The sequence below is a fragment of the Elgaria multicarinata genome, chromosome 3 (assembly GCF_023053635.1).
Source record: "Elgaria multicarinata webbii isolate HBS135686 ecotype San Diego chromosome 3, rElgMul1.1.pri, whole genome shotgun sequence".
Classification (NCBI taxonomy): Eukaryota; Metazoa; Chordata; class Lepidosauria; order Squamata; family Anguidae; genus Elgaria; species Elgaria multicarinata.
Genome location: NC_086173.1, coordinates 174,046,171 through 174,063,559, shown reverse-complemented (window position 1 = coordinate 174,063,559; position 17,389 = coordinate 174,046,171). Strand labels below are relative to the sequence as shown.

General features: G+C 41.7%; 1 protein-coding gene across 1 annotated transcript; it reads left to right on the top strand.

The window, feature by feature from the left end:
* The first annotated feature begins 3,882 nt into the window (after positions 1–3,882).
* LOC134396421 (zinc finger protein 420-like) lies at positions 3,883–12,500 on the top strand. The gene is made up of 4 exons (XM_063122919.1): positions 3,883–4,028; positions 8,852–8,882; positions 11,191–11,201; positions 11,375–12,500. The coding sequence occupies exons 1-4, from the start codon at positions 3,973–3,975 to the stop codon at positions 12,498–12,500; spliced, it is 1,224 nt and encodes a 407-aa protein (XP_062978989.1). The 5' UTR covers positions 3,883–3,972.
* Positions 12,501–17,389: the final 4,889 nt, after the last annotated feature.

Below are 17,389 nucleotides of genomic sequence, written 5' to 3'. Positions count from 1 at the left end.
GACACATGGCTCTGTGTCTTGGATAGTAGATCAACTTTAGAAAGAGACCTGAAAGGTAAAGTGATTGGGAAATGCTGCCCTTGCCTTGACCTGACCCATTTCTTTCCTTCCCACCTCCCCCTTCTCTGCCTGGGATCCTCCCTCCTGTAAACAAAGTAAGTTTAAGAAAACTTACACTTTTGGAGCGAATGCAGCTTTTGTGCTCACAGATGCGGGTTCTGATGGTTCTTGTGGTCTTACCAATGTACAATAAATTACATGGACGCTTGATGGCACGAATCGCAAAAGCTGCATTCGCTCCAAAAGACTTCAGGCACCTCTGGTCAAGCATTTTCTTGATATGGGACATGATGACAAAGACCTGAGATTCTGGATTATTGAAAGGATTCGAGGATAGGGGACAAGAGTAGACCATGAACTATGAAGGAGGGAAATATTCTGGATTTTCACCTTAAGGACATTACAAGCACAAGGACTCAACGAAGAGTGTAATTGGATGCCTTGGTTGTAATCCTGTTCTTCTATTTTAAAGTACAGCTCTATTGTAATCCTTTTCTCTCATTTCTTGTCATTGGTTTGATACGTATTTTCATTCGCATATGTAGTAAGTATTATTAGGTTTGTCTTAACTATGTTTTAAGCATCATATCAGTCCACTCAGTCCCCTTTAAGGGAGCATACAGTCCGTGAGTATGGTTGCTACACGTTTTAGGATTTGAAAAGCAGCCTAATCAGGAGCAAATTTCAGAGATTACTTACTCCTCAATTAGTTGAGGAGGTGCAGGGAACGCTTATCGAATTTACAGATGACACCAAATTGGGTGGGATAGCTAATACCCTGGAAGACAGAAACAAACTTCAAAGGGATCTTGATAGGCTGGAGTGCTGGGCTGAAAACAACAGGATGAAATTGAATAGGGATAAATGCCAAGTTCTACATTTAGGAAATAGAAACAAATTGTAGTTACAAGATGGGGGATACTTGGCTCAGCAATACTACAAAGGAGAAGGATCTTGGAATTGTTGTAGATCGCAAGCTGAATATGAGCCAACAGTGTGATGTGGCTGCAAAAAAAGCAAATGCTATTCTTGGATGCATTAATAGAGGTATAGCTTCCAAATTGTGTGAAGAACTGGTTCTCCTCTATTCAGCACTGGTTACACCACATCTTGAGTATTGGGTCCAGTTCTGGACACCACACTTCAAGAAGGATGCAGACAAGCTGGAGCGTGTTCAAAGGTGGGCCATGAGGATGATCACGGGTCTGGAGACAAAGCTCTATGAGGAGAGATTGAAAGAATTGGGCATGTTTAGCCTGGAGAAGAGAAGATTGGGAGGAGACAAGATAGCACTCTTAAAATATTAAAAAGGTTGTCACACAGTGAAGGGCCGGGATCTCTTCTCAAGCCTCCCAGAGTGCAGGACACGGAATAACGGGCTCAAGTTAAAGGAAGCCAAATTCCCGCAGGACATCAGGAAAAACTTCCTGACTGTTAGAGCAGTATGACAAAGGAATCAGTGACCTAGAGGCCTTCAAGAGGCAGCTGGACAACCACCTTTCAGGTATACTTTAGGGTGGATTCCTGCATTGAGCAGGGGGTTGGACTCTGGCCTTGTAGGTTCCTTCCAACTCTATGATTATATGTACACCGGTTTCTGGGGAACGTGGGCAGGAGGTTGCTGTTGCACTCATGTCCTGCTTGTGCTCTTCTTACGTTCTTATGATCACAGGAGAAATGAATGGGTTTGTGAAGTTCTGGGGAAGGAGGGGATCAGAGTGTCAGTGTGAGAGTCCTCCCAACAGAACAGGAATAGCATTTGTAGACACCAAAGCTCCCATGTTTACAGTGGAAAATGCTGGATATCAGGGTTGAACTCTCAGCCCCCTGACAAAGACACAAGTTCCTGTGCTGTGTGGCTTGGATGGTAGATCAACTTTAGAATGAGACCTGAAGGGCAAAGCGATTGGGAAACGCTGCCCTTGACCTTGACCTGAGCCGTTTCTTTCCTTCTCTAATCGCTCTTCTCTGCCTGGAATCCTCCCTCCTGCTTCAGGTCGAGGGGATTTTGGCCAGAGCACCCACAGATATCCCTGAGGCAGAGAAGGCTCCACCGGGCATCACACAGAGGCCGCTGGACAGGTGGATCTTGCAGGAGGGGGACGGAGGACCCTCCTCACTGGGTAAGGATTAGTGGACGTCTTTCCCCATGGTCTCCCTCCCTCAATTATGCCTGAAGTGCATGAGCTGTCTTAATGTTCCCCTTGAGCCTGATTTTGCTGGGGGAGATACTCAAAAAGGAAATGTTGTTTAGTAACGTGGTTCGAGGGTATCAGACCCACTCTGGCCCGGTCTTACACACTCACCAACTAAGGTCCTCCTCCAGGCACCTACTCAGAGGGAAGATCAGAGGACGACAACAAAGGAGAGGCCTTCTCTGTGGTGGCCCTCCCAACTGTGGAACAATCTCCCCAATTTGGTTCACATGGCACCGACATTGTTATCTTTTCAGTGCCAGGTCAAGCAATATGTAATTTTTTGTTGTTGTTGTTATTTATTTATATAGCACCATCGATGTACATGGTGCTGTACAGATAACACAGTAAATAGCAAGACCCTGCCGCATAGGCTTACAATCTAATAAGTTGTAGTAAACAATAAAGAGGGAAGGAGAATGCAAACAGGCACAGGGAAGTGTAAACAGGCACCGGGTAGGGTGAAGCTAACAGTATAGAGTCAGAACAAATTCAATATTTGAAGGCTATAGGGAAAAGAAAAGTTTTTAGCTGAGTTTTAAAAGCAGGGATTGAGTTTGTAGTTCTCAAGTGTTCTGGAAGAGCGTTCCAGGCGTAAGGGGCAGCAGAAGAAAAAGGACGAAGCCGAGTAAGGGAAGTGGAGGTCCTTGGGCAGGCGAGAAGCATGGCATCAAAGGAGCGGAGAGCACGAGCGGGGCGATAGTGTGAGATGAGAGAGGAGAGATAGGCAGGAGCTAGACCGTGAAGAGCTTTGAAGGTCAGCAGGAGAAGTTTATATTGGATTCTGGAGTGAATTGGAAGCCAATGAAGAGATTTCGTAATTAGTAATATGTAATTAATTAGCCTGGGTCTGTTTTTATAGGGTCATAGTTTTAAAACTTGTTATAGTAGTTTTATATGTATGTGTATATTGTATGTTTTCGCAGTTTTAAATATTTGGATATTGTTTTTAAGTGCTTCGGCTATGGTATGGTAAACAAATGCAATAAATAAATAAACACTGAAAATAAACATTGAAAATGGGAATAGTTAAGAATGTGAACTTACCTTCTCACCTTCTTTACCTTCCTCACAGGGAGCAAAACAACCTGCAGGGGAAGTGAACTGATCCTGGGGGCTCCTTCTGGACCTCGTTGGCTTGGTGGTGGAGTGGAAGCGGTTTCTGCACAGCCTGGGCAGGTAGGGGAGTCCTGGGGGCCTCCGTCTCCTGCGCATCTCTTTGGTCCTGGAAGAACCTGCCCCTTTAGCCTTTGCTCTTATTATTATTATTATATTTATTTGTATCCCGCCTTTTGCCAATGCTGGGCCTCAAGGCGGCCTTACAAAGTTTAAAATATACATGGGGGGGGGGGAGGGAAACAAAACCATAAACAATTAAAAAATACACAACAAAATTATAAGACATTAACAAAGATGGAGGTCTGGATTATTCTCCAAAGGCCTGCTTGAACAAAAATTTTTTAGCCTGCTTCCGAAAGCCCATCAAGGAAGATGGCTGCTAGGAAGGCCTTGACGGTCACTCGCAGTGCTTTGGCATTCAGAAAGAGGACCTCACCATCCTTGTCTTCATGGATTGCTACATAATGCTTAAAGAGAGCATCATTTCTTCTTCTTCTTCTTTCAGGGTCTGGTGACCTTTGAGGAGGTGGCCGTGCATTTCTCGGAGGAGGAGTGGGCTCTGCTGGATCCAGGCCAGAGGACTCTGCACAAAGAAGTCATGGCGGAGAATCGTGGGATCCTGGCCTCTCTGGGTAAGGAATGGGATTCCTCTGGGTAAGGCTCCCTCTCTGCCTTTTTGCCAGATCCTGGAAGGTGGAATTTCAGCTCTTCTTTCTTTGTGTCAGTGCAGAATACAAACGTCATTGATGTTGGGATATGATGGTCTAATATTTACAACCTTATTTTAGTTATTGCCAGACTGGGCTTCTGGCCAATAACCTTATAACAGAGTTTTGCAGCGGTTTCCAGCAAAGTCAGCACAGACACAGATTAAGACTGAGACTTTCAGTAGGTTTAAACAAACCTTTACTGGCATATGAAAATATAATTTAGTTATGGCAATCACAAATACAAATACTTACATACGGTCAGTCAATACAGCTCTGATACATAGATGGAGTGAGTGAGTTACATGTACATGGGAATACAATCCTTTTTATAGGCTAACTGTACAGTGATGCAACTGCTTGCAATCCCTTAATTGAAACAATCAAGTCACCAATTATTCAATCATGACATCAATGTCCAGGTGCATCGTTGACCTTTAAGTTTTCTGCTGAGTCTTCTGATTCCTCTAGCTCCTCAGCAATTAGTAAATCCCTGGAAACATAACCAGGATCCATTCCAGGATCCAACACCCCTTCTTATGTTTACACTGGATTTAACAACACATTGTACAGTTATTTACATTTGTCCTCCCTGAAACCTAAAGTTTCACAAACTTCCCTGTGTTTGGTGGGACCTAGTGGTTTTGTGAACATGTCAGCAAGGTTTTCTTTAGACTCACAATAAACTAACTTTAAACTTCCACTTGCTATATGTTCCTTCACGTTTTGATACTTTATAGCTATGTGTTTGGATTTGGATTTGAACATTTCTGTGTTGGCCAAGTCTATGCATGCTTGTGAATCACAGTAAACAGTTATTGGCTTCTCCACCGGGGCCTTAAAGTCCTTTATTAACTGAATTAGCCAAGTAACTTCTCCACCTAGTTCAGATAGAGCACCATACTCAGCCTCGCAAGACGATATAGAAACAAACGCTTGCTTCCTGGACTTCCAGCATATCAGTGCCTTTCCAAATGTCAAAACGTATCCAGACGTGGATTTGCGGTCCTCGACACAGCCACCCCAGTCTGAATCCACATAGCATAACAACTTCTTATCTGCCTCGGCAGATAACTTCAAGCTATGATTTAAGGTCTCTTTCAAATACCTCAAAATCCTTTTCACTGCTTGCCAAGCAGGCACAGTTGGTTTAGCAACAAACCTGCTTAAAATGTTGACAGAAGCAGACAAATCTGGCCTTGACCAATTCACTAAATACATCAACATTCCCACCACTGAATGATACAAGCCTGGATCACTAAAGTCCTCTCCTTGTAGATTCTTTAGGGCTTCCAGTTCCATAGGGCTTTTTGCTGGTTTGCATTCAGACATTCCACACCGTTCCAGCAAACTCAGAATTTTTTGCTTTTGACTTAGCAAAAAACTTCCATCTTCTGCCCTGTTGATTTCAACTCCTAGATAATTCTTTACAACACCTAGGGATTTTAAATTGTACCTGCTACTCAGCTGCTCAGCTACTTTGTTGATTTCAGTGTCACTAAAACAAGATATTATCAAGTCATCCACATAAATCAAAATAGCCTTGTAGGCTTTACCTTTTCCCTTTGTATAAAGACAAGGGTCAGCTAGGCTTCTTACAAATCCCATTTCACTCACCAGAGTATTGTTTAGTAAAGAATTCCAGCACCTAGCACTCTGCCTAAGCCCATAAATTGCCTTCTTTAGAAACCACACGGTGTTGTCATCTGTTTCTAAACCTTCAGGCTTCCTTAAATAAATTTTCTCAACAATTGGTGCGTTGAGATAGGCAGTTTGAAAATCGTATTGCCTCACTTTAAGGTTTTCTTTGGCTGCAATAGTCAAAAACAAACGCAAAGTCTCTGATTTGGCTGTTGGGGCGAAAGTTTGGTCATAGTCGACCTCCTTAACCTGGTTGAACCCACGGGCGACCAGCCTAGCCTTGAACCTCTGCTCCCCTGTTTCTAGCTGCTTGAGTTTAAATACCCATCTGCAAGTTAGAGTTTTTTGCCCTACTGGCAAACTCGTCTCTTCAAACACTCCGTTTTCTCTGAGACTGTCTAACTCTCTCTGCATGGCACTTTCCCACTGCTGCCTCTCTAAAGAATTCAACTTCTTTACTTCAGAGTACGAACTAGGCTCATAATTCACACAGCAAGCTTCAAAGCCGTACCGTTTTGGTGGTACGCCTTTATTAACTCTTTGACTTGGAGCTTCTTCCTGACAGATGATGACAACCATCTGTCAGGGATGCTTTAGGGTGGATTCCTGCATTGAGCAGAGGGTTGGACTCGATGGCCTTGTAGGCCCCTTCCAACTCTGCTATTCTATAATTCTATGATTCTATGCTCTTCCTGCCTTAACTCTTGAGTCTCTGTACTCTGACGGTTAACCAACAATTCAGGCTCCTGCCTGCTTTCTAGTTCTACCAGCACTTCCGGGTTGTCGTGCACCTTTTTCCAATTCGCTTCACTAAAGTTAGCTGATCTAGAGACCACTATCCTTCCCCCTTCGCACAAGAACCTCCAGTTGTTGTGATCATAACCTACGAATCTCAATTTAATTCCCTTCGGAGAAAAAGTACGTCTCTGTGAAATTGGAACATTTACAACAGCAAAACTCCCCCAAGTTCTCAAGTGCTTTAGATTTGGTTTCCTGTTGTAAAGCAAAAAGAAAGGAATGTTATTTATGGTTTTAGTCCAAGTCCTGTTACAAAGGTAATTGGCTGCCACAAACGCTTCTCCCCACAATTGTGGCTCTGCTTCGGCGTCCTTTAATAAACATTGCATTTTTTCTTTAAGCACGCCGATGCGCCTCTCAACATTGCCGTTCTGATGCGGTGTCCTCGGGCTGCATAATTTATGACTTATGCCAGTCTTTTTACAAAACTGCTTAAAGCCGTTCGATTAGAACTCGCCTCCACGATCCGTCAAAATCTCACGTATTTGCTTCTGGAGTTTTCTCTCTATGAATTTAACCCATTCCTGCACCGTGCCTAAACATTCAGATTTGTGCTTTAACAAATATACCCATGAAAAACGGGTTTTATCATCCAGAATGACTAAAGCATATCTGGCTCCTCCATAGCTCTCTGGAAACGGGCCGGTCAGATCCTTGTGCACCAGTCCCAATACGTGTTGACTCCGCCAGTCTCTGACACGTGGAATATTCCTCTCCTTAGACTTGGCAACTTTACAAACCAAACAATCCAGAAAATTGTTGCACTTCTGAACCTTTAGACCCTCTGAAAAATTCAGAGTTTTGTTCAGAACTTTAAAACTTGAATGTCCAAGTCTCCTATGTAAAACATGGATGCAAAAGAAGATATGGAAAATTTGTTAAAGGAGAAGAAGCTATCTTGGCTAGAATATGGTCAATTAGAACAATGGAATAAAAAGTGGATTAAAGATAATAGAATGTGCAGAAAGATGACGAGGTTTGAAGAATTAGTAGTAAGTAAGGAGAAAGGAAAAGGAAGTAGTATAGTTTCAAAAGGATTAATGAGTGAAATATATAAAATATTGTTAGAGAAGGAGTTTAGAGAGAATACAGAGAAAATGATTTGGGAATCAGATTTGAAGATACAAATAGGGCGACAGAGCTGGGAGGGACTATGGAAACAAAGAGTGTTGAGAAGTTTATCAGTAAGAATAAAGGAGAATTATTTTAAAATTTTATGGAGGTGGTACCTAACCCCGGTTAGATTGAATAAGATAAGTGATCAACATTCAGCAAATTGTTGGAGAGGATGTGGGGAAAAAGGAACGTATTTACATATGTGGTGGCAATGCAAATATGTACAAAGATTATGGAAGATGGTGTTTTCAGAAATTGAAGAAATAGTGGGAATGAAAATAGAACAAACACCAAAAATAGTATTGCTGTCACTATTTGAAGATATAAAGTGTGGAAAAGGAACTATAGAGCTGATATCGAGTTTGTTGGTTGCAGCACGATTGATGATAGCTAGGAACTGGAAGATCCAAGGGGAATATTCTATTGAGGAATGGTATAAAGTAGTATGGGACATAGCCATTAATGATAAACTGACATGCAATATTAAGTGGAGAAAAGGCGTAACTAAAATAAATGAGTTCGAAGGAATCTGGAAACAGTTCCTAGTGTTCGTGTTTACTAAGGGAAGTGGGAAACCACCAGCAGAAGAAATGATTAGATTTTGGACTCAAGAATGATCCCGAGGTGGGGGGTGCACATTTATGTTAAGAATGAAGATGTTGTAGTGTGATAAGGCATATGTAATAGTTTTTGATATTTGTAATCAACAATTATTCAATATGTATGCAGCAGATATTTGATGTATTTTTTTTCTTATTGTGTTAGTTTCAGTTATATTTTGGAAATGTTTATCTATGTTTATATAGTGTTGAAAATGAATAAAAATTATTATAAAAAAAAAATGGATGCAATTGTCATGGTTAGGAACATTTTCAAAAGTTTCCATACAACTTGCTTGCACCTCTGGAGTTTCTTCCTCATTTGGATTGTCCTCTATAAAATACAATCCATTCTGCAGCTTTGCAGTTCCTCTTAGGAGTCCATGCTTCCGAATAAAGCATTTGTCTTTTTCAAAAGACACACAGAAACCTTTTTCTGTTAAACTTGATACTCCTAGAAGAGAATAACTTAAACTGGGAACAAACAATGCATTATCAAAGCATTCTTTCAAAAAAGGTAGTCTGCACGAGCCTTCGCCAGACACTTGAACTTTTTTGCCATCAGCCAGCGTGATAGATTTTTCAGAAGAGTCCCTGAAGTCCTGGAAGAAGTCAGGTCTATTCGAAATCACTGTAGAAGATCCAGAGTCTATGAGCCACTGAAAGCTCTTTCCTCCTGCTTGCTTGCAGAGCTGACTCCTTTCTTCTGCCGTCACTAGCTGCACTGACTTATTCTTCCCTCTGTCCTCTTTGTTGGGCTCTGATTGTAATTTAACTCTACAATCCTTTTGCAAATGTCCCAACTTCTGGCACCTGAAGCACCGTAGAGGTTTCTTAGGTTTGGGCTTTCTCGAAGTTGAAAACGCTGACTCATTTTCCTCCTTCTTCACCAAAGCCTTAACCCCTTCATACCCAGACCATTTTGCAAATGCGTCTGGTTTATCGCCTGAACTGCTTTGGGCTGACTTTCTCAAAGTCCTCTTTTGACATTCTTCTATCAATCTGCCCGATATCAAATTTAAAGTCATGTCTTGGATCCGCATTGCTTCTAAAGTTGTCACCAGCACGTCCCAGGACGGTGGTAAGCCGACAAAACCACATACATTTTCATTTCATCACTCAGAGGTAAGCCTGCTGCATTTAGACTTTCAAAACAGTCTCTTAATTTCTGCAAATGGGCTTTTACATCTTCTCCCTCTTTCATCAGTGTGCGGTAGAGCTTTCTGGTTAAACTTATTCTAGCTCCTGCGGTATCCCTAACATAAACAGCTCTCAGTTTAGTCCAGATAACATCAACTGTGTCTTCTCTGTTTATATACGACAGTTGGTCATTTCTCATGGACAAAACAATGTGGGCTTTCGCCCGCTCATCACGACGTCTCCACTCCTGTAAATCTGCTGCATTCAAATCTTCTGCTGGGGCATCTGTTACAACCTCCCACAAATCAAGATTTCTTAGGCTCATTTCTAATTTGAATGACCATGACATGTAATTTTCATCTGTAAGTAATTCCATAGGGACAGTGTTCCCAACGTTTAATGCCATACTTTCAATTTAACAGGTTGTTTCTGATATACAACCCCTTCAGTGGTTTAATTTCTTTTAGGGCCTGACCAGCTATACAGTTTCAGCTTCCTCAGTGCCCCCTTAAATTCAAAACCACTCTTGCCAGTTCTCTCCGTGTGATTTTTCAGACACCAGCTATACGAAATAGCTTTCCGGCTGCCTGTTCCTACGACTTTCAACAAAGACGCTCAGGAATTTAATCAACCACGGCTTAATCCTTCAGTCCTACTGTTCTTGCTGTAACCACTCTGCTTGCTGGTTGTTTTGGGACCTGGGCCCATAACCTGTTGGGATATGATGGTCTAATATTTACAACCTTATTTTAGTTATTGCCAGACTGGGCTTCTGGCCAATAACCTTATAACAGAGTTTTGCAGCGGTTTCCAGCAAAGTCAGCACAGACACAGATTAAGACTGAGACTTTCAGTAGGTTTAAACAAACCTTTACTGGCATATAAAATATAATTTAGTTATGGCAATCACAAATACAAATACTTACATACGGTCAGTTAATACAGCTCTGATACATAGATGAGTGAGTGAGTTACATGTACATGGGAATACAATCCTTTTTATAGGCTAACTGTACAGTGATGCAACTGCTTGCAATCCCTTAATTGAAACAATCAAGTCACCAATTATTCAATCATGACATCAATGTCCAGGTGCAACGTTGACCTTTAAGTTTTCTGCTGAGTCTTCTGATTCCTCCAGCTCCTCAGCAATTAGTAAATCCCTGGAAACATAACCAGGATCCATTCCAGGATCCAACAATTGACTCCGAAGACCTGACAAAACGTTGAGAAAAGCCCATTGATGGACTTGCTCTGTGGCAGAGATGGCTGCCAATCCATCTTACTTTGCTGCTATAATTGCATCTGCATCATATTGAAGATGTTACAGATATTATCTTAATGGTCTCCATGGAGGAGAGGAGAGTTAAGCCTTTTCAGAAGACAGCTCTGGAAAGCTTGCTTTTCATTTTAAGATTTAACTAGCCATTGAAAATAACCATTAGGGTTGAATTCCCACTTTCCTGTTCCCAGTTAAATGATCAGCTAGGAGAAAATGGCAGATTTTAAGTGTATTTTATTTTTACAGTATTTTATGTTGTTCATTAATTCTCCCAACTACTTTATTTGAGTTACTCCATATAAATGAAAGCATTGTATGGCAGTCTAGTTCTCAGTTCTATTGATCGTCGGGATATTTAATGTGTTTGGAAGGATCTGCCTCACCAATGATTTTTTTTTTATCCTGTGAATCAAATCAGCAACCATTTGTTTTGTTCCAAGATTTCAAGATGATTTCTGTGTTTATACTTGCAGGTGATCACAGGGAGAGCAAGAAAAATGGCCTATACCAGAGAAGGAAAACTGAACCTGAAGAGAAGAGGGAAAATGAATCTATTTCTTTGGAAGGATCAGACGTCTGTGAAACTCCAATACTAGAAGCACCAAATAAAAAGAACATTCGTAAAAGGAAGAAACAGAGTAAAACTCAGAAGATTCATTCTAACGTTCAATGCCTAGTGTGTGAAAAACAATTCACTTTCCACTCACAACTTAACTTGCATCAAAGAATTCACACTGGGGAGAAGCCCTATAAATGCTTAGAATGCGGGAAGAGCTTTGCTGACAGCATCAGCCTTAAGCGGCATCAAACAATTCACACTGGGGAGAAGCCCTATAAATGCTTTGAGTGCGGGAAGAGCTTTACTCGCAGAGAAACACTTATGCTGCATCAAAGAATTCACACTGGGGAGAAGCCCTATAAATGCTTAGAATGCGGGAAGAGCTTTGCTGACAGCATCAGCCTTAAGCGGCATAAAACAATTCACACTGGGGAGAAGCCCTATAAATGCTTTGAGTGCGGGAAGAGCTTTGCTCGCAGAGAAACACTTATGCTGCATCAAAGAATTCACACTGGTGAGAAGCCCTATAAATGCTTAGAATGTGGGAAGAGCTTTGCTGACAGCATCAGCCTTAAGCGGCATCAAACAATTCACACTGGGGAGAAGCCCTATAAATGCTTAGAGTGCGGGAAGACCTTTGCTCACAGCATCAGCCTTAAGCAGCATCAAAGAATTCACACTGGGGAGAAGCCCTATAAATGCTTAGAGTGCGGAAAGAGCTTTACTCAATGCTCAAGCCTTAAGGAGCATCAAAGAATTCACACTGGGGAGAAGCCCTATAAATGCTTAGAATGTGGGAAGACCTTTGCTCAGAGGACACAGCTTAAGCAGCATCAAGTAATTCACACTGGGGAGAAGCCCTATAAATGCTTTGAGTGCGGAAAGAGCTTTGCTCGCAGAGACACACTTATACTGCATCAAAGAATTCACACTGGGGAGAAGCCCTATAAATGCTTAGAGTGTGGGAAGACCTTTGTTCAGAAGACACAACTTAAGCAGCATCAAAGAAATCACACTGGGGAGAAGCCCTATAAATGCTTAGAGTGCGGAAAGAGCTTTACTCAATGCTCAAGCCTTAAGCTGCATCAAAGAATTCGCACTGGGGAGAAGCCCTATAAATGCTTTGAGTGCAGGAAGAGCTTTGCTTACAGCAGCAACCTTAAGCGGCATCAAAGAATTCACACTGGGGAGAAGCCCTATAAATGCTTTGAGTGCGGGAAGAGCTTTTCTGAAAGCAGCAAACTTAAGCAGCATAAAAGAACTCACACTGGGGAGAAGCACTAGAAATGCTTTGAGTGCGGGAAGAGCTTTTCTGAAAGCAGCAAACTTAAGCGGCATCAAACAATTCACACTGGGGAGAAGCCCTATAAATGCTTTGAGTGCAAGAAGAGCTTTGCTCAGAGCAGCAGCCTTAAGCTGCATCAAAGAATTTTGTGTCATCTGCAAACTTGATAAGCGTTCCCTGCACCTTCTTCAACATTTAATAAAAATGTTGAAGAGCACTGGGCCCAGGACTGATCCCTGCAGTACCCCACTCCTTACCTCCCCTCAGATTGTGAGGGTACTGTTGATAAGCATTCTTTGAGTCTGAGTCTGTGGCCAACTATGTATCCATCTAATAGTTGTTCCATCTAGCCCACTTTTAGATCTTTTGTTTATCGGAATATCCTGGGGCACTTTGTCAAAAGCTTTGCTGAAGTCAAGATATATGATGTCCACAGCATTCCCACAGTCCACAAGGGGGGTTACCCAATCAAACAATGAGATCAGATTAGTCTGACAGGATTTGTTCTTGACAAATCCCTGTTGGCTTCTAGTAATTATTGCATTGTTTTCAGGGTGCTTACAGATTAACTTCTTTAGAATCTGCTCCAGAATTTTCCCAGGGATGGATGTCAGACTGACTGGCCTGTCTTTTCCCAGGTTCCTCCTTTTTGCCCTGTTTGAAGAAGGGACAACGTTACCCTCCTCCAGACATACGGCCCCTCACCTGTCTTCCATGATTTCGCAAAGATAATAGACTCTGGTTCTGAGAGTTCTTCCGCTAGCTCCTTCATTACTCTAGGATGCAGTTCATCAGGCCCTGGAGGTTTGATCTCATTCAAGGAAATTAGGTGTTCTTTGACCATTTGTTTATCAATCTCAGATTGCAATCCTTCCCCCTGAACTTGTGCTTCACTTTCTCCAGAGGGGTCATAGACCCGCTTTTGGGAAAAGACTGAGCCAAAGTAGGAATTCAGCACTTCAGGCTTTTCTTTGTCATCTGTTATCAATTACCCATCCTCGTCAAGCAGTTGAACCACCATTTCTTTCCTGTGTGTTTTACTATTCATGTATCTGAAGAAAGCCTTTTTATTGCTTTTAGCATCCCTCGCTAATCTCAGCTCATTGTCAGCTTTAGCCTTCCTGACGCCATTTCGGCACTTCTGTGCCACCTGTCTGTACTCTTCTTTTGTAGCCTGGCCTTCTTTCCACTTCCTGTATGTATCCCTTTTTTGTTTTCAGATCATCTCTAAGCTTTTTGTGGAGCCACATTGGTTTCTTCTGTTGTCTTCTAACTTTTTTTCCTTGTTGGAATGGTTTGTAATTGTGCTGTTAAAATTTCTTTTTAAAAATACTCCCACTCATCTTGGACTCCTTTTCTCATTAGGGTCACTTGCCATGGGACCTTGCTTATCATAGTTCTGAGCTTATTAAAATCAGCTTTCCTAAAATCCAGAGTATGTGTACAGCTACACTCAGCTTTTGTCTCCTTTATAACCAAGAATTCAAGTACGAGGTGGTCGCTTTCCCCCAGAGTTCCCGTAACTGCTACTTTATCCACTAAGTCATCCCTACTGATCAATATCAAGTCAAGGATTGCTGATCCTCTCGTTCCTTCCTCCACTTTCTGTAGGAGGAAGTGATCACCCACACTTTTGGCAGTATTTGTTTCCCAAAAGATATCAGGGTAACTGAAGTCCCCCATCACTACTACATCACACTTCCTTGAAACACTGCCAATTTGTTTCTCAAAAGTTTAGTCCTCGTCTTCTCCTTGATTGGGTGATCAGTAGTAGACTCCAATTATAATTTTCTTTTTAGTCCTCACCACATTTCTTTTAACCCTGATGCTCTCGATGGGGCTCCCAGTCTGATCCGCCTGTATTTCTGTGCAGGGATAGGTATTTTTAACATATAGTGCAACTCCGCCTTCCTTTCGATTTCTTCTGCTCTTTTTGAACGAGTTACATTCTTCAATTGCTATATTCCAGTCATGGGAGTCATCCCACCAAATTTCAGTTATACCTATCATGTCGTATTTGCCTTCATGTAATAAAAGTTCAAGTTCATTCTGTTTGTTTCCCACACTCTGGGCATTAGCATATAGGCATTGAAGACTATGTGCTTTATAGTCTGTCTTTGTTCCTATATTGTTTTGGACAATATTTTGGGGCACTATTGGAGCTGTTATCTGCATTAGGATGCATGGGCCTTCTTCTACTGTTGCCTTCAAGTTTACATCTCCCAGCCCCATAAGATTCAGTTTAAAGCCCTCCTGATCAAGTTCTTTATGCTGTGGCCAAGCTTATTTGGGAACTATTTTTGACAAACATGAATTGTATGTTATTTCATAACAATTATGTTAAGGTTTGGAATGAAGTTAAAGGTTTTGCAAGAAGGAAAACGGTTCAACTGTCACTTTTGGGGAGAATTGCAACAGTTAAAATAAATGCTTTGCCTAGAATGTTATTTTTGTTTCAAACAATACCCATTGTAACATTGGATTTAGCATTTGAGCAGTGACAGAGAGAGATCTAAGTTTAAACGGCAATCAAAAAACCCAAGAGTTAAAATTAAAATATTGCAGGATGCAAAAGAAAGAGGAGGGCTGGGCCTACCGGACCTCAAAGTGTATTTCTCGGACTGCTGTTTAATGTGGATGAAAGATTGGGTGTTGATGAAAAATAGGAGACTGTTGGAACTGGAAGGACACGAATTGAGATTTGGATGGCATGGCTACTTGTGGTACGATAAAGCCAAGGTTCATGTAGAATTTAATAATAATATGTACCTACCTAATATGTACCTCCTATATGTACCTACCCGGACCTTAAGATCATCTACAGGAGCCCTTCTCCGTGAGCCTCTGCCAAAGGAAGTGAGGCAGGTGGCTACTAGGAGGAGGCTTTCTCTGCTGTGGCACCCCGGTTGTGGAACGAGCTCCCCAGAGAGGTCCGCCTGGCGCCTACACTGTACTGCTTTCGTCGCCAGCTGAAGACCTTTTTATTCACTGAGTATTTTAACACTTAATTTTAACTTAAATTTAAATTTTACTGTTTTAACTTTGTATTTTAATCTTATAAACAACTTTGCTGTGTGGTTTTATCCTGGTTGCGCTTTTTATACTGTATTTCGTAATTGTGTTTTTAACCTGTTGGATGTTTTTTGTGGTTTTAATTTTTGTGAACCGCCCAGAGAGCTTCGGCTATTGGGCGGTATAAAAATGTAATAAATAAATAAATAATAAATAAATAATGTAAACCAAGGTTCTGTCATAAAATACCACTTTGGGTATCGGCCCAGGGGGCTATTCATAGAAGGGAATTGACAAATCTGCCTAAATGGTTGACATATAATGATGTATTACAAATGTCACAAGATGAATATCAGTTAAAATCAAGGGAGGAACTGCTGAAAGATGGTCATACGTGTTTTGGTGTGTACAAATTAGGCTTCCTTGTGCACAAGTCATGGAAAGGTTTAAAATAGACAAAAGAATGGTGGGTTTGAGCAATCAAAATCTGAATTTGAAATGACGTTATGTCCAAATGATGAACATGTTATCTCAAAGATACATAAACTTTTATTAAAGAATGAGAGGGAGGATGAGCAGGTAAAAGACTATGATAAAATGGGATCAAAACTTTGGATACAACGTTTCAGTGGAACAGTGGGAGAATATGGGGGGAAGGTTTGAAATTTACATTATGTTCAAGACTTAAAGAGAATTTTTTTAATATGATGTACAAATGGTATATGTCTCCTGTAAAGTTGGCTGAAATGTATAAGAGTCCCTCGGGAAACTGTTGGAAATTAGGAGAAGGAGGAAACTTTTATCATCTTCGGTAGACTTGTAAAAAAGCCAAAGCATTCTGGATACAAATACACTCTTGAATTCAAAAAAAATTCTCAAGACTAACATACAAATGAAACGGGAGCCTTCCTACCAGGACTAATTCTGGTTCCTGACTTGGAGCTGAGCAGAAGCAGGGAAAAGCAGCTGGCCCAGCTCGAGTAGGAGCTAGAAAAGTAAGCCAGATTCCCAGGGAGCGAGCGAACAGGGAGCGAGCTAACAGGAAGAGCAAACGAGTTTGGCAGGGGGAGTGTAGGGGAAGAGGAGACCAAGGAAAGGGGAACAAGAGAAGCCTCAAGGAAACCCAGGAGGCTGCCAATTCAAAGAGGCCGTGTGCTTGCCATGTGCTCCTGAGTGCTGAGTGAGAGGTTGGGGTTTATAGTTGCTGCAGGAGCTGAAGGGGGAGTGGCCTGATTGTCAGTTGGTCTCAGCAATCAGTGCCTAATTGCTGTTGATTGTTGTTGGCCTTTCAGTGACCTCATTCTGGTTCCTGACTTGGAGCTGAGCAGAAGCAGGGAAAAGCAGCTGGCCCAGCTCGAGTAGGAGCTAGAAAAGTAAGCCAGATTCCCAGGGAGCGAGCGAACAGGGAGCGAGCTAACAGGAAGAGCAAACAGGAGTTCGGCAGGGGAGGCCTCTAAAAAAATAATAATAATAAAATAAAATAAAATAGAATAAAATAAAAAATAAATAAAAAAGAGGTGGGGAAAAAAAGAAAAGCATAAAGAGAAAAAAACCCCACAAAACCACCACCAAAAAAACCCCCAAACCAAACCTCCACCCCAAAAAGATCTTACTTTCCCTTAAGACATCCTCATATAGTTGTGTACCTTCAGAGAGGACACAACAAAGCAAAGGCAATTCTACTATAATCAAAAAGGGAAAAAACCAAAGCAGAAATCGACAATATGGATGGAAAGGAGTCCCTAGAGGTGGTGACCTGCAAAGGGTGTGCAATGTTCGTGTTTCTGCTTGAGCTCAACATGGCGTATACCTGCAACAAGTGCAAACTGGTGGCACTTTTGGAAGAAAAAGTGAGAGGACTTGAGCAGCGAGTGTC